Source organism: Lupinus angustifolius, chromosome LG02, assembly GCF_001865875.1.
Source record: "Lupinus angustifolius cultivar Tanjil chromosome LG02, LupAngTanjil_v1.0, whole genome shotgun sequence".
In the NCBI taxonomy this organism is placed as follows: Eukaryota; Viridiplantae; Streptophyta; class Magnoliopsida; order Fabales; family Fabaceae; genus Lupinus; species Lupinus angustifolius.
The window spans coordinates 21,011,294-21,035,874 of NC_032010.1; the positions used below are offsets into that span (position 1 = coordinate 21,011,294).

Below are 24,581 nucleotides of genomic sequence, written 5' to 3' on the forward strand. Positions count from 1 at the left end.
GCTTTGACAACCATATATAAATACCAAGCGGCTATCTAGATAAGTTTTGAAGGAGAAAGAATAGAAAAAAAAAGATTTCAGAATCATGTCATAAGTGTATTTCAGGTTTTTAACATTTATCGATCTTCTTTATTACCTTTTAAAAACTAACGCACAAATGAATTCTTAGTTGCAAATGAAGAATTGAAAACCAATAAAGTGTTGGTCCAGTGATATAAGGTCTCACTAGATCTCTAGGGTGGTCAAAATGTTAAAGGTTCGAATCGTGATAGCGACATTTGTTAAAAAGGTCAATCAGATACCCTAAAAGAAATTAATTTTTTAACCAAAATAGGTAAAGGATACTCTTACTAATATCAAAAAGGAAATGAAATGATATAACTATTAAATATGTCATCACATTGTTTTTTTATTGGTTTATGATACTTGAATTCAATATAACTCTCAAATATTAGTTTCAGGACCCTATGAGAGTTACCAAGCTAAGATCATTACCGAGAGTTAGGATCGTCTCTATTAATGGAGAAGCGAATGTATCAAAAAGCAAAGAAAACCACAAATTTCAATTACACATTTACCCTTCTAATTATAATAAAGTTACCATTAAAAACGAAAATACATATATTTGTTTCTCCGCTAATGAAGATGATACTTGGTTGCATTACAGATGGATATAGCGAGAATAGTGTGAGGTTTATATAGCAGACAAAAGAGATGTGGACCCTACATCAGAAGTGATCCTTTCGCAATTTGTGAACAAAATAGGGAAAAGGTGAGCTTTCCTAAAATATATTTTTTCTTATTTTTTTAATTCAACCAAACAAAAAAAAGATAAATTAACACTTATTTTTCTTCTTTTTTCCCTCCGGTATCAAATAATCATTGAACCAACAAAGCTTTGGATCCTTAATATTGAATATTCGATTTCTGTGAGCAATATTTATTTGATGAAGTAGCAATAAACTCTAAAAATGGTTAACTCATTATTCAAAAAATAAGAAAATACTTTAATAATAACAAAAAATAATCATTGAAAATTACTATTTTCTACTCACTTACTTTCTACCTAAATTTATCTTTCTATATCTCCTTCTATTTTTCGGTCAAACCAAACAATATATTTATGATGAAATAAGAGAAACAGTATATGATAAAAATTATTAAAAAAAATATTGATATAAAAATAGTAGAGTTAATAGAGCTATTAAATACTTGAGTTGCAAAGTAAAAGAAGCATTGAAGTTAGAAATAAACTGATAATCATGTCCTGTGTGTGAAACAATTTTCTGACTTAGCACAACTAATATCAAAAGAGCCTAAAAGCTGCAAGAAAATATGCATGGCACCATTTAATCCTTAGAAAATAAACATAAATGGTGGTTTTCAGGATCTAACTTCAAAACAAGAGTTACATATCAGTTTCCATGGTTTTAAGGGCTTCCTGAAAGAACAAACTGTCTTACGTCAGTGCATTGGTTAAGTAGTTTCTCTTCTTTTTCTCGCCCATAGTAACCAACTAACCATAGTTCTACAAATTAGAGTATCTTTCACACTATCAAATTTCGGGGCCCAACAACTCAAAACAATTATTGCCCTTGGAGCAAGATTTTTGCATTCATATCCAACTGATTTTGCCATACACTCGTAAAAAGTAATTGAGTTTTTTTTACGTTTAAAGACAAGTTTTCGAGTTAGAGGTATGAGTGAGGATGACTCGACCCTACTCGCTATTTGGTATGGTTCGATTATGATCGAGTCCGGATAAGGTCGGGTCTTATCAGGTAAGCCGAATTAAGGTTCAAAAATTAAACTCAGTTAATATTTAGGATCGATTAGGGGACAAGTATGACTCGACCCGACCCGACCAATGATCATTCACTCATCATATTTGTGCATCTCTGTTCAATTGTGTACAAAATAATGATACATCTTTAGTCGAAGTATTATTGATTCTCTAATTTTTGCATGAGATATACAAAACTAACAATATATATACATATATCATTTTACATGTCAAACTACATATCTATAATAATAAGTAATAACGAGAATACTTTTTTCTAAATTAGGTATGCATTATATTTCATCGGTCTAGTGTCTAGTCTGATTCAAAAGCTAACCTGACCGTCATCATTTAGAGTCAAGTTACCTTCAAGTCTAGAATGAGGTTCAGATTCAAAAAATGACTCGATTAACATTTAGGATCGGACAAGGGATAAACATTTACCCATCCCAACTTTGCACATGCTCAAAATAATGTTTCAAAATTATTTGAGAAATGTATTTTATTGTTCTGGAAAATTTCTCTCATCTTTATTATTCTTCAAAAAATTATGTTAGAAACATACCCTAAATAATTTAGAGTACAAAAGAATGATCAATATTCTTTGTAGCTTCTTTACCATTGTAGAGGATTTATGCATTTGAAAATTAATTTTGACTACGATAATACATTAAAATTATTAAATATGCTTTATTTAATTTTCAAACATTTGATAGAAGATTGGACGACACCTAGTCTATATTCTAGAAATAGTGCTGGTGGAGTGAGGACAAATATTAAAAAAATGACATATTTAATATATTGGAAACATGTACTTAGTTTTAAAAATATATTTATCATTTTCAATTGCTTCTGCTCAAATTTGTTAATAAGTTTTGGCTCACTATTTTATTACATAAAAATCTTTTTCAAGACATTAAATCTTAAAGTGTGGGATAAGAACTATGAGTGAGTTTGATTCGGTCTACCCACTCACTTGTTTGTCGGGTATGTGACAAGCATAATCTGACTCCGCTCATCCCACAGTCACTGATTCATCATGTTTATATATACGTTTATTCTGTTATGTACAAAATAATGTCATCTCTTTGGTTGAAAGTATCATTGATTCTCTAGTTTTTATCGCATATACATGATTAACAATAAATATACATATTATTTCATATAAAATTACATATTCATCATAATAAGTAATGTTGAGAAGAATTTATCTAATATAAGGTATATGTTATATTTATTTGGATATAAGGTCGGGTTCAGATTTAAAAGTTGACCCTGATAACATTCGAAGTCAAGTTAACTTTGGGTATGATCGAGTTCGAGTTCAAAAAAATAATTTGATCAACATTTATGATTGGATAAAGGCGATGCCTTACCAATCTTACTTGACTTATGTTCACCCTTAATGTTCTTGTCTTCTTGATGCTAAGGACTAATTAGATAGTGATACAACTCAACATTTTATCTCACCATGTCATGAGGTAATATAAGTCTCATCTTACCTAATATTAGAATGAATGAAAAAGCTTAATATTATATATTGGACTCATCTCTTTTTATAATGTGTACTAATTAGAAACATCTAATTGGTATGGATTCATAAGTGAGGACTTGTAAGTTGTAATCATTATCTTCTTCTCTTCTATTTTTTGATTATGGGTAGCCAATACTGCACAAAATAGGAGGTTTTACTTGTATTTTCATGGTCTTGAGGTGAGACGTGATCGTAATGATGCTCTATTTTTGTGAAAACAACACCAGATATAGATTTAGTGTACTATTTCTTAAACATACTAATAAGTTACCCGTGTATATGCACAAGATGATATTTTTTGTTACATGGTTAAAACTATACATGTTATTTGTGCATTCATATGGTTAAAATTACATATTACTTGTGCATATTTACATGGTTAATAACATACATGTTACCCCGTGTTAGAAATGTCAATGGGTACCTGAATTCGTTGTTACCCGCAAAAAAATACATGCAAACAGATCGGGTATGGGTTTTTGGATCCGCACGTAATTGAGACCCGATATTTTAAGATCCGTTGTTGGGTGGGTTAGAGTCTGGACAATGAGATACACAAACTCACAGGTACTCGGATCCGCTATTTCTACCTATATATATATATTGTTAATCCATAATATTATATTGTTAATTCATAAATGTGATTGTTAGGTTGTTAAACAATAATGTTATAATGTTAAGTAGTGATGTGATGGTGATGATAGTAGAAGGAGGTAGTGCATGATCCATAGTACGAAAGAGAACAATATAATATATTGTCACTCAAGAGCTTTGGTGTTTATATAAAACTGCTTTGGACAACCATCTATAAATACCAAGCGGCTATCTAGATAAGTTTTGAAGGAGAAAGAATAGAAAAAAAAAAGATTTCAGAATCAATTTATAGGTTATCAATAATTAGATCGTTTATTTTGTAACCCAAAATAAATAGTCAATTTAATAATATTAAATATATGATAATCATCTTAATTAAAAATTGTGAATTTCTAGCGCATGATAGTACCAAGAGGAGAAAATTAAAGAAAAAGTTGCATATAACAAGTGAGGATATGAAATGAATTTATATTATTATATGGTTAATAGATATAACAAGTGAGGATATGAAATGAATTTGTATTATTATATGGTTAATAGATAAATTTGAAAGGAATGTTATACATTCTAGTTAAAATTGTAGTTGTCAGCAAAATGAGAGTTACTAACAATTTTCCATTGGTTTCGAGGTCAGAGTAAAGGAGCAAATTCCACCTTTCATCCGTATATTCGTTAAGTAGTATCTCTTCTTTTTCTCGCCCATAGTATCGAATTAACCACCCAACATCTCCAGAACTATATTGCCTTCTGGAGCAAGACTTTTGCATTCATATCCAACTGATTTTGGCCATATACTCGTAAAAAGAACGATCAAGAATTTTTAACTGCTAAAGATTCGTAATTTCAGTATATAACAACGTAATTATCAATATCTTTTTACAGCTTTTTTACAATCATAGAAGATATATACATTTTGAACTTTGTTTAATTTCATAGTGATAAAATTAAAATCAGATATGGTTTAGCATTTTTCAACCATTTGGATCCAAATTGCAAGAGGTTGAATAACACCTAATATGGCTTATGTGGTCATAGTTATAGTCGACATGACTCTGCAAAATTATGTTATGGCTACAATCTCAAATGCGATCTCTCCCACAATAGTACCACATTTTCAAAATTGCATATTTAAATAAGTGAATTGGATGAGTTTAGTAAATTAACTTCTGATATAATCAACAAAAATTAAAAATTGCATGCTTCATCTACAATGAATCTCCCATACAAGAATATATTAAAAGTATAGTATAGTTGGACATAAATACATTAAAAAGCTAAATAAACGGGTATTGATATAATGCATGCATTTGAAGAAAAAGGTACTTAGAAGAGAAATTTGGTTCAATTCTTAGCAAATAAGCCTCCAAAACCGCCACCTTTCTTCTTTTGTGGCACTGCCACAGAGTTCTTCCGGCCACTGATGGTGCCTCCTCCTCCTTTCTTTTCCTCCACCCCCTGAAGGATAGGGTCAGTTTCTAGAAGCTGATCTTCTTTCACTAACCCTCCAATAATCCAATCCACTAATCCTTTCTCCTCTTTGCCACTACCTGCTGAACCCTTTGTTCCTGCAGAACCCTTTGTTCCTGCTGAACCCTTTGTTCCTGCTGAACCCTTTGTTGCTGCAAAAACTCTTCCAGTTGCTGGTGCAAATGGCATCATGAGTAGGGAAGCCATGAAAATCACAAGAAACTAGAGTGGTCAGAGGCTATAAAATTTTGGTTGGATTTTGAATAGTTGTGAGTGGATGCAAGTGCTAATGTTATTGATAATAATGTTTCTTGTGGCTGTTGTGTTGGGTTTCCTAGGTGACGTGGAAGCTCCATAAAACATGCTCTCCACAAGTGTCTTATCTTGTTTGTAACAAAATTTTGTACCTAAAATTTCAACATTGATAGTATTATTAGTCTTGGTAATGAGAGGCCAGGATGCAACTACACTAAAATAATGGGATAAAAATTATTAATATTTCAATATGTCAATTTAATATGTATAATATCCAAAATATTGTCAGTGTGAATATTTGTGCAAAGTCAATATATTATTTATCATTCATGTATGATTTTTGAAAAAATGGATAATAATTAAAAATAAATTGTGTATGATGAACTCAAAGTATATAAAACTCTTTTTATAGTGGGTGTTTAAATATTTTTCTTTTACTTAATATAATATGTGTAACTAAATATTCATTCACCTTCCCACAAGGCATGAGCATGATGTGTATTTTGATATACAGGTTGTTATAAGAAAAAATAGTGTCCCTGGAAAATTCCCAATTGAGAGAATATGATAAGATGGGGGTTGATCAAGGTGTGGTTGTGGATTTGACAAGTGGGTAACAGAAAACCATTATCTTTGTTTGAGTGCTTGTGGATTGCACACCACTTGAAGTAGGAATGTAGATTAATTAAGAGTGCTTGGGTTAAGAAATCAAACAAGATTACAATGTCTAACACAATTTCAAAATGTCAAAGTTTACATAAAAAAATAATATGTCTATTTCAATGTCAAAGTTTACATAAAAAAAATATGTCTATTTCACAATAATATGTTTAATGTGTTTTTAAATTGTCAAATTCGTATAAAAAAGAACCCTTTGTTCCTGCTGAACCCTTTGTTCCTGCTGAACCCTTTGTTGCTGCAAAAACTCTTCCAGTTGCTGGTGCAAATGGCATCATGAGTAGGGAAGCCATGAAAATCACAAGAAACTAGAGTGGTCAGAGGCTATAAAATTTTGGTTGGATTTTGAATAGTTGTGAGTGGATGCAAGTGCTAATGTTATTGATAATAATGTTTCTTGTGGCTGTTGTGTTGGGTTTCCTAGGTGACGTGGAAGCTCCATAAAACATGCTCTCCACAAGTGTCTTATCTTGTTTGTAACAAAATTTTGTACCTAAAATTTCAACATTGATAGTATTATTAGTCTTGGTAATGAGAGGCCAGGATGCAACTACACTAAAATAATGGGATAAAAATTATTAATATTTCAATATGTCAATTTAATATGTATAATATCCAAAATATTGTCAGTGTGAATATTTGTGCAAAGTCAATATATTATTTATCATTCATGTATGATTTTTGAAAAAATGGATAATAATTAAAAATAAATTGTGTATGATGAACTCAAAGTATATAAAACTCTTTTTATAGTGGGTGTTTAAATATTTTTCTTTTACTTAATATAATATGTGTAACTAAATATTCATTCACCTTCCCACAAGGCATGAGCATGATGTGTATTTTGATATACAGGTTGTTATAAGAAAAAATAGTGTCCCTGGAAAATTCCCAATTGAGAGAATATGATAAGATGGGGGTTGATCAAGGTGTGGTTGTGGATTTGACAAGTGGGTAACAGAAAACCATTATCTTTGTTTGAGTGCTTGTGGATTGCACACCACTTGAAGTAGGAATGTAGATTAATTAAGAGTGCTTGGGTTAAGAAATCAAACAAGATTACAATGTCTAACACAATTTCAAAATGTCAAAGTTTACATAAAAAAATAATATGTCTATTTCAATGTCAAAGTTTACATAAAAAAAATATGTCTATTTCACAATAATATGTTTAATGTGTTTTTAAATTGTCAAATTCGTATAAAAAATCAATAAGTTTACTCACCAAGACCCATGGTACCAAATGTTATACATAAAAGCATTTAATTAAATATAAATACATTCATTTGAAATAAAAATGAGAACAACAAAAATAAAACAACATGAGTAACATACCATCATAATTAAAAAAAAAGGAAGTATTACTTAATAAATAATGATATTTTTAACAATTAAAAAATATAAAAATGTACATTTCAGATTATCATTTACAAGGTTAATTAGATTTAGAAATAAAATCATTTTCATTTTGTATATATGTAATTAGTAATGGGTCGGTCTTGCATTAATTGTATAAAAATTGTACATCATCATGCATATATATTAAACTTGTAATCATTGTTTTAAACTATGGTTATTGTTACAGTCTAAAAAATTGTGATGCATATATCTTTGTTGTTGAGTGATTTTTATTACAAAAATGTTTTTGAATGTGTTACAACATAACGTCCATATGATGTGATCCAAATGCAATATGAGGTAGTTGTATTGCAATCTAATACTAGGGTGAGCATGACTCGATCATAACCACTCATCCAGTATTACCTGATCATGATTAGGTTTGAATAGGGTCGGATCTCATCGAGTCTAGGATTGGGTTCGAGTACAAAAATTAGACTTAGTCAAGATTTAGGGTTGGCTATAGGACAAACATGATGTGGCCAGACCCGTCCCAAATCACTCACTCATCATGTTTGTGTGTCTTTATCCAATTGCATACAAAGTAATGACACCTCTTTGATATAAAGTATCATTGATTCTATAATTTTTCATGATATATACGTAACTAACAATATATATTTCATTTTATATGTCAAAACACATATCCATAACAATAAGTAATAATGAGAAGATTTTATCTAAAATAGATATACATTATATTTAATTGGGTCTACAGTCAGATCTAGGTTCAAAGGTTGATCTCATCGTCATTTAGCATCGGGTTACCTTCGGGTCTAGGGCTTAGTCCGGATTCAAAAAATGTATGGACCAACATTTAAGTCACGTTAAGGGACAAACATTTACTCAGTCCAACATGACCCATGTTCACCCCTACCTAATACAATCACATGTAGAGGGTAAAAGTTCGGTTCGGTTCGATTTTTGGTGCAATTTAATGACGAGTCGAACACAAATATATGGTTCGGTTCATCTCAATTAACTTTAAATTTTATTGCAAGAACCGAACCGAACCACTCATGAAAGGTTTGGTTTGGTTCCACGATTTTCATGGTTTTTTGTTTTTGTTTTTTTTGCATCAATTGGAAGTTCAAAATGTATTACAATAGATTGTTTGTACATAAAAGAAAAAACACTACTATTATTATTTTTAGTAAAAAACTAAAACTCGTAATTGCTTGTTAGTAACATATATGACAATTATGTACTTTAAGAATAAAAAAAAGCAAATGTCTACATATATAATAGTATAATTTACAATTAGTAACATATATACTATTAGTAACATACAAAACAATTAGGGGTGAGAGTGAGACGAGTTGGGACGGGTTAAGCATGTCCCTCACCCATCCCTAAATATTGACCGAGACAATTTCTAAACTTGAACTCGTCCCTAATTAGGATGAGACACGTGATGTATGGGTCCAAAATAAGACGGGTCTAGATAGGGACGAGTTCGGGTTGAAAAATGACAAACATAGATTTTTTCTCAAATGTTTATGCATGCACAATCAAAATTATCATAATCTGTATATAAACTCAACAAAAATCTGCATCCCACATACATCGGTATATAAACTACAAAAGTTTACACAAAAATGAATACAATAACTAGCTATTAACTACCTCTTAAGTGTCGCAATGTCTTTCACAATTGTTGCAGCAATCCTTCACAATCTAGGAGAATTAAACAATGAAAAAAAGGTAAGGAATAAAGATCCTTCGCAATCTTTCACTCTTGTTGCCATATGCAATACTTAATAATTAAATTTTAATTTAAATATATTTTTTCTGACCAATCACAAGTCCATGACACATGAAGTGACACAAACTGTGGAACAGTAGATATGTACCCTTATTCAACTATTCTTATTATATAACTATAAGGGATGAGCCAAATGACCCGGACATAGACCCAAACCCGTCCTTTTTTGACAACGGGTTTGTCCCTTTTAATCAGGTCTGTCCTTTTTTATTTATTTGGACGTGTCAGACATGTCCCCAAGTCATCGGGTTGAGACGGGTCTACGAGTCGGGCCGAGTCTTGCTCACCCTTAATAACAATACAATTCACAATTAGTAACATGCATAACAATTTATTAACATATATAACATTACAATTCACAATTAGTAACATATATCAATACATGTATAACAATTTATGTTATATGTTAGTTTCAAATTCAGTACCACAGAAGTTAGAAGATGTTACAAATCATGATGACACTCAAAATGTATCATACATATAGCAATTTAGTAAGTAGTAACATATATTAGGAGTGAGCATACATGGGTCGGGTTGGGACGTGTTAAGGTTTGTCCTTATCCGATCCTAAATGTTGATCATATCGTTTTATGAACTCGGACCTAGACCCGACCCCTAAATACTGACTGAGACATCATTTAAACCCTACCCGACCCTAGACCTGACTAAATATCATAATACTCATTTTAGATAGAGTCTTCTCAATATTATTTATTATTATGAACATATAATTTGATATATAAAATGATATATGTATATATATTTTTTATCATGTATATATGATGAAAAATTTAGAGAATCAATAATATTTTCGACAAAAAATGTTATTACTTAGTGCATATTTGAATAGAAATACATACAAATATGATGATTGAGTGATAATAGGATGGGTCGAGCAAGGTCATGTTTGATTCCTACCTGATCCTAAATATTGATTGAGTCTAATTTTTGAATCTGAACCCGACCTTAGACCTGGTGAGATCCGACCCTATTTTGACCTGATCATGATCAGGTCATACCAAGTGAGCGGGTAGGGTCGGGTCATGCTCACCCCTAACATATATAATATTAACATAATAACAATTTTTTTTGCTATATTGGAAAATCAAAGAGAGAAGTAGAAAAAAAAAGAGAATTACACGAGCGAAGTCATATCTATTTGAAAAATGGGCAGAGCTCCAACAGGAGGAGAATCCAAAAAGTAAGACCCACAATAGACCCCATATATAGCTTTGACATATAATCAGCCAACAAATTTTATTTTCTATAGATGTGGTGGAATTTAACATCTCAATCTCTCTAGAGCAAAACACTAATACTATGTAGCACCGAAGCAATAGAGTCCAAGTGAATATGCATCTTCGCACTAATAATTTGAATAGCTTCAAGACAGTCACTTTCCACAATGACATCTCGATAGCCCAACTTCCAAGTCAACTTAAGCCCATGCTGAATGGCTAGCAACTCGACTTTAATAGGAGTACCATTTCCAAAATTACCACTAAATCCAGACATCCAAGAGTCGTCATGATTGCGAACGATGTCATCTCCTTTGATCGAGTGGTCATGAAGGTTGCAACTACCATCCACATTCAATTTTACTCTACCAGGCTCAGGACGACTCTAGTAGACACTAGGAACGACTTCATTAGAAAAAATAGTATCAATAGAGCACCAGTCTCTATAGTCATGGTGAACATTCCGCGAGACATAAGAGATATCCCAAAGCGTATTATCGAAAATAGACTGGTTTCGCAACCGCTAAGACCACCAAATACCTGCTAGAAAGAGACACTCATTAAGAAGCCTAGCGTGAGTCGCCATCCAAGAAGTGAACGATTGATTATTCGAGAAAGTGTGAGTATTGAAGCATATCTGATGCCAAAGAAGAATTGAGCCCTTGCAATCTCTGAAAGTGTGAAGTAAATCTTCACCGGTAGAGTTACATCTCCCACACATAGGCGTGACTGACATATGTCTCCTGAAACGAAGGTAGTTAGTAGGCACAATAAAATCTTCAACCACATATTAACAATTTAGTAACATATATAACACTATAACTCCCAAAAAATGATAATTTAACCAATAAGATTGGTTGAAGAATTCTATATTTTTAATATGTGGTTCGGTTCCAAAATTTTATAAACCATGAATCGAACATTAACAATTCCTTAAAAAAATAACCGAATCAAACATAAACAATTCCTTGAAAAAATATCCGAACCGAACCACATTTTATGGTTTGTTTTAGTTCAATTTCGCAGTTTACACCGTATCTGCTCGCTTATATCCTAATCGCATGGTTATAACTTAGTTTGACCACACCAATGATGATGTGATCCACAATCTAATATAATGTTATAATAATAACAATAAGAGAAAAAGATGATGTACTGATAATATGTATAAATTTAATTTATCGTTATAATATGATCCACCGTGCATGTCTAATGATATTAATTCTTCAAAAATAGTAATACAAATGAATAATGTATTGAATGCAATCCATAAATATTATTGTATAATAATAATATAATATCAAATACCAGGCCACTTTTGACACAGGATGTGGCGGGAACCAAATCAAAGCGCGCTATGTTTTCCCGCTAAAGAACAACATTTCAGTCTCCATCAGATAGCATCATATAATTCCAATTCTTCAACATTCTATCATCAAATCAAACCTCTCATACCATTCATCGCTTCGATTCATCCCAATTTTTTCTACAATGCCATCAATTTCCGCTAATTCATCTCCTCAGAAACGCGTATTGAGATCTCACGCTGCGGCGTTGAAGGTTCTGATCACTTCCCCGTCGGGACCTACACTTCCGTCACGGTGCAGGAATTCGATTCCCTTCACTTCTCTTACTGTGAGTGAAAAATATAAAAAACTCAATTCTAGAAGGTTCTATTTCTTCAGCTTCTATCGAGATATTGTTTTGATTAGTTCTATTTGATTATCTGCAGAAAAATGATGTTGTTTCGATTCGTTCTGGTGATAAACAAGCTGAATCGGATTGTGTTGCTCCAAAACCGGAACGTGATCCGATAGGTAGTGAACGTTTTTTGATTAGATTATTGTCACTTTTTACATTAATTTTATGAAATTTAAGAACTCGGTCGGTATAATAAATGAGAGAATTATGTAACTAATATTCTCACTTCAATTTAATTCCATAGTAGCCACTGCTTTGGATTCCACTCCTCAGAAGCATAAAGTAAGATCTCGTGCGGTATTGGAGGCTTCAACATTACCCCCTGCAACTCATTCACCATCCAAATGGAAATCACAGAGACGGTGCATCAGTGCAAGCCCGCACACTTCTCTAACTGTGAGTGAAACAAAAAATTAATCTCAGAATGTTTGACTTTCTTATTCATCTGCTGAGAATTTGTTTTGACTCCTTTTACTTGATTGATTATTTTCAGGAAAGCAAGGTTGATTCAGTTTGCGGTGGTGATGCACAAGCTAAAGGCAAACTTAAATGGAATCCCAATGGTGAGTGAAGTTTGTTTTCAATTGAGTATTCTGTTGAAAAAACTTGGGGAGAAATATGGATAGAGAAATTTAACAAATGAAAAAATTGATAGGTTTCTGGAAATGAAAAGATGAAGTGAGGGATATTATTTTATAAAAAATGTATGGGTGGGTTTGAGGTAGAATTCTTTGAAGGAGGGCGCCATTGCAGTGAGATATTTGAGAGTGAAAAGATGATAAAAGGCTGTAGTTTATTAAATAATAGGAGCTTTGTATAAGTAACTAGTATTTGTTTACCTGATATGAATGTGTCCTGTTTGGGGAATAGATGGTGAGCAATTGAGAGTGGTGAAGGAGGCATTGCACGTGTCCACTGAACCTTCTAGAATTGCATGCCGTGAGGATGAGCAGAATACAGTTTTGGAGTTTTGTAAGGCATGTGTTGAGCAAGAGAAGGCTGGAAGCTTGTACATTTGTGGATGTCCGGGAACAGGAAAATCATTAACTATGGAGAGAGTGAAAGGGCTCTTACTTAATTGGGCTACAGAGGTATGTATAAATATAATTGTGGTTTTAGAGTTCAGTGACTTTTATACGATTCATGGCAAATGATTTGTAATAATATTACAGTTGTACATGTTACATGGATGTCTGCTTTCTGCTTTAATTCTATTATTACGTTCATTTGTTTCTTATTAAATGGTTTGGATATGAAAGGCCAGTAGAGATTATTGTAAGTATCCCATAACATAATAGACACAATTAGCATGGGTATTATTTGACAACCACATCTATTTAGACTTCTATGATTCTGCGATGTATTAGATTTATGGTCTGAGGAGTATGCACTTGTTGCATATATGTTGAAATTATTGCCCTTCATTGTTATGTGGGTGTTTGGCTTACTGTTTGGGTTATTTTGTCATTGAATTTTAATCTCCAAGCTATGTTTTGAATAGAAGTCAGAATATTTATTTTCTTCTGTTCATCTAAAATTGTTTTTGTTTAATTGAAAGTAAAGAAGCTATTATGTAAATCTCTCAGTATCATATGCCTTAAACAAGTCTCCTTAATTTATCATAAAGAAGCCAATGTGTGTGCTCTTTGCTGCTTATTTATTTTTACAATTGATGATCCATAGAATTTGATTTAGAAAATAGATTATTTCATGGCTTTGACCTCAATTGCTCTCTCTAAAATATAATGTTCTTTTTGTTCCACGAACTTACACAACTACCTGTATGGTTTCCAGGCAGGCTTCGTGCGCCCAGATGTTTTATCTGTAAACTGTACTTCCTTTGTCAACACATCTGACATTTTCACCAAGGTAGAGACACTAAATCACTTTTTAGCTAAATTAACATTTCTCTTTTACTGACATGAAATTGTTCTCAGATACTTGAGTTAAACCAATCACCTGGGAAAAAGATTTCAGCAACACCCTTAAGACAACTCCAGAACATGTATTCTCAAAAGTCGTCTAGAAATAACATGGTGTAAGAAACATATCTTCACTTTGAACAGTGATACATATCAACATACTGTATTGCTTTCTTTTATGTATTTAATCAGACTGCTACTTGTTTCTGTAATTTGGACTACATTAAAGATTTAATTTGTCTCTATTGTGACAGATTGATACTTGCTGATGAGTTAGATTATCTAATAACCAAAGATAGGGCTGTGCTCCATGATCTTTTCATGCTCACCACCTTACCATTTTCCAGGTGTATTTTAATAGGTAAATTCCTCACAGGAGTAAAGTTGTGTCTTTTGGATTGTCACACATTTTGGGCTATTCAAAACTTACTGTACTTATTTTTATACAGGGATAGCAAATGCAATTGACCTAGCTGATCGTTTTCTTCCAAGGCTTGCATCATTAAGCTGTGAGAAATCCTGTCTTTTAGTTTACTTACAAAATTCCCATGCTGCTTTTAAGTTGTGGGCTGATTCAATGACCTCAGCAATGAAGCTAGCCTTTTTTTCTACTTTTATATATCATTCCACATTTCTTGTTTTCCTTTTATATGATATAATTTCTTCCCTCTGTTTTCTTCCAGGCAAGCCTATTGTTGTAACTTTTCGGGCCTACTGTAAAGATCAGATCCTTAGGATTCTACAAGAAAGACTAAGCGTAAGATCAATGTGATTGAACTTAAATGACTAGTATGGTTGTGTCACTGTCTGATTGAACTTTGGTTGATGACTAGTTTTTTGTATAAAATGTTTCAAAAATCTACCTACCTACATGTTACAACTTGGTTGAGGATAGGGTTAAATTTCTTTATATCAGAATATTATTTACTAATAGCTGTTTGCCTTATCTCAGGAGCTTCCTTACATTGTCTTCCAACATCAAGCACTAGAACTCTGTGCCAGGGTAAGTTCATTTATCACTGTCCAGAAGATAACTATACATTTGATGTCATCTAGAACAATCTACATTGTGATCTTAGTTGCATTCAATAAGAAAAACTAAATTAATCCCTTGCTAATGAAGCATTCTAATTCTTTTTGGATCTACTGTCTTACAAGTCATTGGGTCTTGCTTTTGCCATCAATGCTTAATAACTTCGGCTGTAGAAGTATTTCCAAATTAGCTAGGCTTACCATAAATATTGAATTTCATGTGCATGATTCGATAAACTCAACCATATTTGTTACTTTAGAAATGCCCCGTGGGCTGATAGCCTAATTGAAAAGAGTGTTTGCTTCTTTTTTATTATTTTCTCTCATTCCTCTTCAAATTGAAATTAAAATGTTGTCGCTTATTTGAATTCCCCAAGTAGTTTTTGCTGAGTTTTTTTATTACCTAATGATTGAAGGGACATTAGAAAGTGATTTAATAATAATGATTCATCTTGAAAGCATGTATAAATTCAAGAGGATAATTTGGACTACACATTGCAGAAAGTTGCTGCAGCTTGTGGAGATATGCGGAAAGCCCTTTGCATATGCAGGTCAGCCATTTTTATCACTATTATTAGCTAATGACCATTTCTGGATTTATGCACATATAATGAGTGCACCTATTTTTCTATGTACAGTCTAAATTTGGATTTGACTTGCACGATAGGCAGAATCATCAAAATCTAAATGTTAACTATAGATTGGAGTATTGCCATATCTAAAACAATTTGACATTCTGTGTTCAGTATTCCTGTGGCCTTGTGACCTTCCCCCTCCCCCTACTGATGTGATTCTCATATTCTGGTGTGCTTATTGACTTAATGTTCCCTACTGGCGTGATTTTTGTATTCTTGTCTGCTTATTGACTTAATGTGTGCACTTTATTAATTTTTTTAAAACTGAAATAAATGGAGATATACACTGAAATTGTCCTATGTTTCTGTTCATCTTATATGGTGGTAGGTATTTCAAAAGTTTTGAACTTGCGTGTGAAAAATATTGATAGACTTACAAGATGACATGGGATTGTTGAGTTCTTCTTTGCCAATATAGCTATATTAAAAGCTGAGTTCAGGGCATGTCCCAAGCCTCTGATTGCTGATGTGATAGTATTTATAGGTAACCACCAATGCAGAGAGTAAATCCTGCTATTTGTCTCTAATTGATAGGTCATTTGTTATCACCATCTGCCCTCAGCCAGGCTCTTAGAGTTGCAGAACTTTACACCACCCTTGCCTATTTTGTGCCAAAAAAATGAAAGCTTAAAATTAATTATTTTAAGGTTTATTTTATTTCCAGGAGTGCGATAGAGATGCTAGAAGCTGAGATTAGAGAATCTACCAGCAAGTCAAATACTTCATTGGAAGAGAAAGCATCATCTGAACAAAAGACCACCACAACTTCTGATCATATGAAGAAACATGAGTTTGATACTGTAAGCCCTCAATATTCAACTTCTAATTCAGAGTCCTACGTCGGGCTGATAGTTTTGTTTTAAAAACAAAATGATGACAGCTTAAGAAAGGAGAGAATAAAACTGGTTTGTGTGTGGCATGCATTTGTTCAGATTCATTGGAAACAGTTTGGATATATATATATAGAGAGAGAGATTTGTGCATAATTTACTCAAGTAGGTACATCTGTTTATAGTTGTTGCTTAAGATACTTAAAATTGATTGCAGGTAAGGATTGATCATATGGCTCTTTCCTTGTCAAAGACATACAGGTCACCAGTGGTGGACACAATACAATCTCTTCCGCTTTATCAGCAGGTAACCATGAATTAGGATTTACAGATACCCTAATGTGAACTGCCATGAACTAAAGGACAGTCTTTTACTTCCACTGCACTTCACCACAATTGTACTGCTTTTACAACTTGATCTTATTTTGCAATGTTTAAATGCTATTTTTATAATATTTTATGGATCTATACTGTCTGCAGATTGTACTCTGCTCTTCCATGAAACATTTCCGTGGAACTAAGAAAGAAACAATCCTTGGCGAGGTTTGCTTTCAGAGTTTCAGTTTTTAAAATTATGATTTCACTTGAAAAAGGTTCAGTTCCATCCCAACTTACACATTTTAATTTCCAAAATTGTAAAATTGGTACAGTTGTATAAATCTTACATGGGAATATGCAAATTGTCACAAATTCAACCGGCTGGGTTCTTGGAATTTTCAGATATGTGCAGAGTGCTAAATGACCAGGTATTTTCATGTAGTCAACAATTGATTTGTTTATGTATTTTGAGAAGTACCTTTCTGCAATTACATAAATCTTGTTATTCAAAAAATGATGGAATATATGTAAATAACTGCAGGGGCTTATTAAACTAGGACAATCGCGGGAGGATAAATTGAAAAAGTTGACACTAAAAGTAGATGAAGCTGATATTACTTTTGCACTGCAGGTAATCTTGTCCTTTAAGCCATTGGATGATGAGTTTTTGTATTTGGATTGTTAATACATGTTTAAAATAATTCTTTGCCATAAATTCCATGATGCAGGGAATCCGTTTTTTTCAAAACTGTATCCAATGATTCTGTTCAAGCAGATAAACTTGGTGATGTATTGTTGATTCTTTCATTTTCTAGTTCTTCACACCATATATCAAGGTTAGAACCTCTTGGTTTTATATGCTTTACACGCATCTCTTTTTCTGTAATGTATATACTTCTTACATGTGCAAATGCCAGTGCGGTTTTGGCCTTCTCTTTCATTCAACTGTGCCTCATTTTCCTTCAAAATTCTAATAGCTTTTGTTTCATTGTGCATTTGCAGGGTTGATTATGTTCAGAAAATTTTATTCTTTATTTGTACATATGCATGATTGATAGTGGAGATAAAGGGCTGAAACAACTGATGGAGAAAGATAATGTGGTAATCAAGGTGGAAGAGATAAAGGAGATGGCTAGGAACGCGGTTCTTAGTGGTTGTTCTTCTTTCACTTCTATTGGAAAACTTTTGATACTATGAAACATGGAAATTGATTGATATTGTTGCAAAATTGTACCTTTCTTTCATAATGGAGTTATACCTTAGAAGCACCAATTTTATAGTATGAAAATGATATATGTAAAAGAATAATCTTTAGTGACCTAAATTAGTCTCGAAAATTATTATCATGGACTAATATAGTTCTTGACTACAAACTCACATGCATCTGTATCTGGTTCATGTTGCTGTAAATCATACATTTACTGTGTCATTCATACTATTAAATAGTATAATTAACTTACTAAACAATATCTCTTTAAAATTATTGATGTATTTTGTAACAAATAAAAAAATAATAAAGAGACATTGATTTTTATATTATTTATTTTGCAGACCAGATAAGTAAAAATTGGGCACTTAGATACACCGAAGCTTTTGTTCTTAGTCTTTGCTATAGCCTGCAGAAAAACTGAAGATAAAAGCTGATAACAAATTCATGCTGATTTAACATTGGTTGTAAGAGACCATTAAAAATGACAAAATAGTTGATAAACTCAACATACCAAAAGACAAATTGATCACTGCTATCATAGCACGATTGAAGCAATCAAATGAAACAAACTAACTAACCATAGAAATAATATAAGCACTTCATCAAATTACAGGTTATCAGATGTTCAGCTTACTCTAACACTCATTTCTCTAAATGACAGAGGATAGCCCGGACCTCAAACATTATTGCCTTTACCTTCTTGATCTCTTCTCTTCTCTCACATCATCGTATCTTACTTTTGACTGTGATTGATAAGTTCTATATGATCTGCTATCTTGCTTCCTATCATAATCTTCTTTTGATCTTGGCACAGATTCATCTTCATTGTCCTTTCTTGATCTCCTTTCTTCCCGGTTAATGTGAGCTTCTCTTGATCTATGTCCAAAATCATCATCATCCTGCCTCCTGGGTCTTTTATCCTCCCTTGTATCAGAATCTCTAGACTTAGGTTCAAACTCGACATCATCTGGCTTTCTTGAACTCTTGTCTTCCCTCCTGTGATGATCTCTTTGGTCCGGTTCCATATCATCATAATCATTCCTTCTTGACCTTTTTTCTTCTCTCCTATGTTGATCTTCTCTTGACCTGCGTTCAAATTCATCATCTTCGTGCCTTCTTGATTTTTTTTCTTCCCTTATAGTATTATTTTCTCTACCCTCAAATATATCATCATCATCATGCCTCCGCAACATCTCTCTCCTATCACTTCGCTTGGGTTGGCTGTCTAATCCCCTCTCATTGTCATGGGCTCTGGAGCGCAAATCTTTGTCTCTAGTTTCTGGAATACGATTTGAATGGTTGCCAGGTCTTCCCTCTCTTTTGGGACCTTCAAATTTGTCATTACCCCATTTTGAACTGTTATCCTCCTGACCCCAACCAGTGTTTGCAGCTCTCTGGACAAAGGACAATAAAGACAGTTAAGAACTCATACAAACAAAATAACAGCTGGACAAACTAACATTTGCATCTAAGAATTAATTCCAAAATAAGGATGTTTCATAACATGAAAAACTTCAAAAGTTCAACTATGTGCAACGCAGAAAGTGAGGAGAAACTATACAGAGCCGAGGAAGAAATAGATTATCAAGACAATCATAAAGTTACTCAAAATAGAATTATCAAGATAATCATAAATCTGATAATTTTCTGATTCTAAATGTTGAAAAAACATTACCCAAACATGTACCTCAGCTTATAAGTAGGTTCTTTTAAAAAACTTAAGTGATTTTTTTGAGAAGTAATCCCAAACAAACGCATTCCATGTGCCACTTTTGTACTATATACTAATGCTCGTATTAGATATTGGTTTTGGAATCATAAACAAAAGTTCCAGGTGCAACTCAATTCCAATTCTGTTAAGACTGAAATCAGCTTTATCATAAAGTTTAAGGACACGGGCTTATTAGTTTTACATGAAAGCATAAGTAAACGAGTTGAAGCTTTGGACCTTAGAGAAACCAAGTTGAACAAACAGCAAAACACTGGACAATAATATTTGAATAAATCTAATAAAGTTCTCACTCAAAGTATACATCAATCATCAAAATTAAGGCATGACTAAATTTTGATCAAAATACTTCAGCATTGCCTATTAAAGCCTCTGTGCAACTACTTCATCCACCATCCTGACAGGAAGATTTCCTTAAATGTGACCATCAAAGTTCTTGTTTCCACTCATTCTGGGGTTTTGGGGTAGAGGGGAAAACAAGGTTCTCTGTTGTAAGACAAGCTTGTCTTCTCATCTCCTTGTGGGTTTCTGCTATGGGTTTATTAAGGGTATTTTCAAGTCGAGAATGCAAAGGGGTAGACTAGGTTACGCTCTTATCTCTATGTTTTCCTATTGTCCTTTTTTCCTTTGTGGTTTCTACTTGCCTACGAGGATTTCTGATCCTCCTGTTTTTGATTTATTTCGTTTTTCAATTATTTTTCTATTATAAAAGAGACACCAAAACAGAAGGAAAATGAACATAGACACCCCTATACTTTATACCTTTTGCAAATAGGCACCATCAACTATTGATTCTTCCCAACCAACCCTTGAACTCCCAATTAGTCCTTAAACTCTATCTATAAATAAAATAGAACCCTTATGTTAACTTACAGTTAAGTTCACTAATGGGGGAAAACAAACCATTCATTTTCAATAAATCTAACCGTTCATCTTTGATGTCTGATTTTTTTTTGTTTCTCACCCCTAAACAATTATCACTGCTGTTATTCCGTAAAGAAGATCACATTATCTCTACACTCACACACCAAAGCAATGCTTAATTGTTGATTTGCAAACAAACCATACATCCACATATACAAAGACCCAAACTTAATTGATCCACGTTCGATTTCAACAAATAAAAAACTTACTCCACATCATCTCATAAAATAAGCCAAAAAATCGCATATGAACACTAAACCAAATTGTTCAATCCAGGCATAGCATTTGTGGACTATTATTGAAGCAAATCTTACTTGTTCATCATGAGAAAACTTGCAGCCAGCTCCACGAGTACATTCGCCTCTTTGGAAAGCTCGACAAACACCACGAGCCTCCCTTTTCTGGCGTTCCGTCTCTTCATCCTCCTCTTCCTTCTTCTTATACTTATCCACATGATCAACCCTAATAATTCTCCCTAAAATCTGTGCTCCATTCAGATTATCTAATACAAAATTTAAAAAAATTAGAAATCAATTCATCAACAAACCCTACAAATAAAAATATTATACGAGAGAGAAACGAACCAACAGCGAGAGTCGTGCTTCTTTGATCTTCATATGCAATGAATGCAAAACCCTTAGATTTTCCGGTACCTTTATCTCTGACGAGATTAACATCGACGACTTCACCATATTGAGCGAAAACGGCGATGAGATCACCTTCGGTGAGATCGAAGGGAATGCCGCCGACGAAAATGTAAGCGGAATCTTTGTATTTGGAGTGCCATGAAGCTTCTTCGCCGATGCCAAGTGCTGCTTCTTTTGAGTTAATGTTCTGAATTCGTTTCACCAGTGTCAATGGATTCATAGTTTTCGATGACTATGGTTCTATGTCAAGACCTAACTCGATTTCATATAATGGTTTTTCTATGAGCTTTATATTTTGTGACATTAATTTGTTTTTCAATTCTAATTTTAATATAAAGTATAAGATTTATATTTTGTTGTAATATCTATTCATCCACATGTAGTGAATATATTATTATTATCAATTGTTGATGTATTATTTATCTTTTTAAATAATTAAATATGATTGATGTTTTCTTTTATATATACTAGTGTGTCGTCTGTGTCGGTCATTCACATTTATTTTATTTTATATAGAATGTATTATTTTCATATTGTATTATTTAAGAAAACTATTATGTGATATAAGCTGTAAATTAAAAATGAAAGTAAACTGTTATGACTAAGTAATTTATCCACATTTTAAATTTAATGTCGTAATCAATATAATTTACTTATTCATTGAAAAAGTTACATCAATTTGGAAATGAGAGGTTTAAGAATTGATGTGGTAGTTAAAAATGAAACATTAATTTACATTAAGAGAAATATAATATTTAGAAACATGAAATTAGGATTACTCCATAGAAGTTATTTTATATTTTCCTTTTATCTATTAGTATAAAAGAATAGTATTGATAAACATGAAATTATGAATTATAAAAGATAAAGTAAGGAAATATAAAATACTTCAACGATAGTTATTTTATGTTTTTCTAATTTCTATTAGTATTAGTATAAAAATTTATATAAAATACTTCATGGTTATTTAATGTTAATTAATATTAGTATAGAAGATAAAGTATGAAAACATAAAATATTCCAAAGATATTTATTTTATATTTTTCTAATTTCTATTAGTATTAGTATATAAATTTATATACAATATTTCATGATATTTGTTCTTTACTAGAACACAAAGATACGGACAATGGTTGATCAGCTGCTGAGGTACGAGAAGAGGATAGTCGTCAAAGTAGCAGGATGAGGTAGGAGAGCTGGACCCGCCGGTGGAGGTACCTGAAAAGGTTCTCCGACGATCAAGTCAGTGTATGAACTAAGTAAAATGGGGATACGAGAGTAGTGAAGATAGATGGCAGTAGAGTGAGTAATATTAGAGAGTAAAGAGGTTAAGATACTTCATGTTGGTAGATATCCCTATTTATAGAAGGGAGAGTTGACATTGGGTTCTTGGCTGGTGGGGCGACGCATGGCCGACCAAAGGTGTTGTCGGGAGTTGCTTTTCCCGTGTCAGGCGGTCTGCCAGGACCGTACAGTGTGTCATTCTTGTCTTTTAGCCTGTGGTTGGTTTGGTAGCCGTTCTGCTATGCTGGCAGGTGGGTTGGTGAGGTACTGAAGGCATGCTGTCTCTTAGGTCAACTCTGATGGTCCCAACACGCGGGCCCCACCTTGACGACCAAGCATGAGACTCTTCGGTTCGTCGGGTAGGAACAGTTGCCTCCAGTCTGCCAGGATGTTGGGCGAGCATGCTGGGAGACTCTATACGAGCTTCGTTTGATTTGGGTGTGGGATCCACCCCGGCGACCAAGTTTAAGACTCTTCGGTTCGAGCATGCTGGGAGGCTCTATACGAGCTTCGTTTGATTTGGGTGTGGGATCCACCCCGGCGACCAAGTTTGTGACTCTTCGGTTCGAGCATGTTGTGACTCTTTGGTTCGAGCATGTTAGGAACAGTTGGTTGTTCTCAGTCTGCCAGGATGCTGGGCGAGCATGTTGGGAGGCTATACCTTCTTCAGGGCGGTCTGACCGTATGAGATTTGGCGACCTCAGATTGAAAGGACGTTGACTGAGTTGGCTAGGGCGCCGGACGAGGACGGTTAGAGACGCTTCCGGACTCGGTGATTGTCTAACTGGGCGTATGGATCTATCTTGAGCAGCTTGGCGTTTCTTTGAGACTTTATGATGTGTCTCCTTAGTTCCCCGCGCCATGTGGTAGGTATTAATGACCTTGGGTAGTGTATCAGCTGGAGTAGGACGTTTCATCATTATCTACTGTGACCCTTAATGTCCGCCGAACTTTGTTGTGTCCTGGGAGTGACCGCTGGTCATTTAACTGCCAGCACGTGGCACGACCTTTGGTTTCCGCCGAATTTTCCTCGTTTTTCGGGTTTCCATTGGATTGCACTTGAGTGTTTTTCTACGGCTCTGATGAGGATATGGATGGGCCTAGTAATTTGGCCCATGGTCCAGGTTCCTCTATAAATAGAGGGTCTTGTGACATTTTCTCTTTTACGTATTTTCAAAAAACCCTTGAATTCTTTCTGCGACTTCTTGCTTCCAGCGTGATCTCCTTTTGGATTCTTCCTAATTCCAACTTCTTCAAAAAACCCAGGTAACATTCTGTTCTTCATGGTTTTCATTTGTGATTACGAGTCTGATTCCGACGTGGAGATCCTTCCTGGACCTCCACCGTGTTTCCAAAGGTTGCCACATTTTTCTTACACATTGGTGGAGGTTCTTGAACCGTTGAGCGTCGTCCCTCCTCCTCCCAAATGTGGAGGTGCAGGGTTTCACTGGAGGGGCGCCGATGATTATTTGGCCTCACTGCGTGCCAAGTATGGGCTCAATTTGAGCGACAATTCCGAGTCTGAGTCTGAGTCTGAGTCTGGGTCTGAGTCTGATGACTCTTGTGATGGCAGGTTCATGACAACGAGGACATATAAGGCGAAGGCTCCGCAACTGTCTATTCCGGCGGAGCTGGCC

General features: G+C 33.7%; 3 protein-coding genes across 6 annotated transcripts; 1 reads left to right on the forward strand and 2 right to left on the reverse strand.

Annotated features, from left to right (window-relative positions):
* On the reverse strand, positions 5,071 to 5,712 carry LOC109338914. Of its 3 annotated transcripts, none has more exons than XM_019576279.1 (2): positions 5,522 to 5,705; positions 5,071 to 5,467 (listed from the first exon to the last, which is right to left on the reverse strand). In XM_019576279.1, exons 1-2 carry the CDS (start codon positions 5,583 to 5,585, stop codon positions 5,253 to 5,255), a joined length of 279 nt encoding a protein of 92 aa, XP_019431824.1. In that variant the 5' UTR covers positions 5,586 to 5,705; the 3' UTR covers positions 5,071 to 5,252. The 3 variants fall into 3 exon arrangements, with proteins under 3 accessions (XP_019431824.1, XP_019431817.1, XP_019431811.1); XM_019576272.1 differs by having other exon boundaries at positions 5,071 to 5,465; positions 5,517 to 5,699; XM_019576266.1 differs by having other exon boundaries at positions 5,071 to 5,712.
* Positions 12,113 to 18,415, forward strand: LOC109338931 (cell division control protein 6 homolog B-like). 2 transcript variants are annotated; one of them, XM_019576287.1, is made up of 19 exons: positions 12,113 to 12,347; positions 12,445 to 12,529; positions 12,658 to 12,809; positions 12,907 to 12,976; positions 13,284 to 13,504; positions 14,208 to 14,282; positions 14,351 to 14,451; positions 14,590 to 14,696; positions 14,785 to 14,844; positions 15,019 to 15,092; positions 15,288 to 15,338; positions 15,869 to 15,918; positions 16,667 to 16,802; positions 17,050 to 17,139; positions 17,313 to 17,375; positions 17,483 to 17,578; positions 17,692 to 17,781; positions 17,879 to 17,986; positions 18,153 to 18,415. In XM_019576287.1, exons 1-18 carry the CDS (start codon positions 12,204 to 12,206, stop codon positions 17,909 to 17,911), a joined length of 1,698 nt encoding a protein of 565 aa, XP_019431832.1. In that variant the 5' UTR covers positions 12,113 to 12,203; the 3' UTR covers positions 17,912 to 17,986; positions 18,153 to 18,415. The 2 variants fall into 2 exon arrangements, with proteins under 2 accessions (XP_019431832.1, XP_019431837.1); XM_019576292.1 differs by having other exon boundaries at positions 12,661 to 12,809.
* LOC109338944 (zinc finger CCCH domain-containing protein 25) lies at positions 18,792 to 21,924 on the reverse strand. The gene is made up of 3 exons (XM_019576296.1): positions 21,598 to 21,924; positions 21,328 to 21,515; positions 18,792 to 19,754 (listed from the first exon to the last, which is right to left on the reverse strand). The coding sequence occupies exons 1-3, from the start codon at positions 21,878 to 21,880 to the stop codon at positions 19,053 to 19,055; spliced, it is 1,173 nt and encodes a 390-aa protein (XP_019431841.1). The 5' UTR covers positions 21,881 to 21,924; the 3' UTR covers positions 18,792 to 19,052.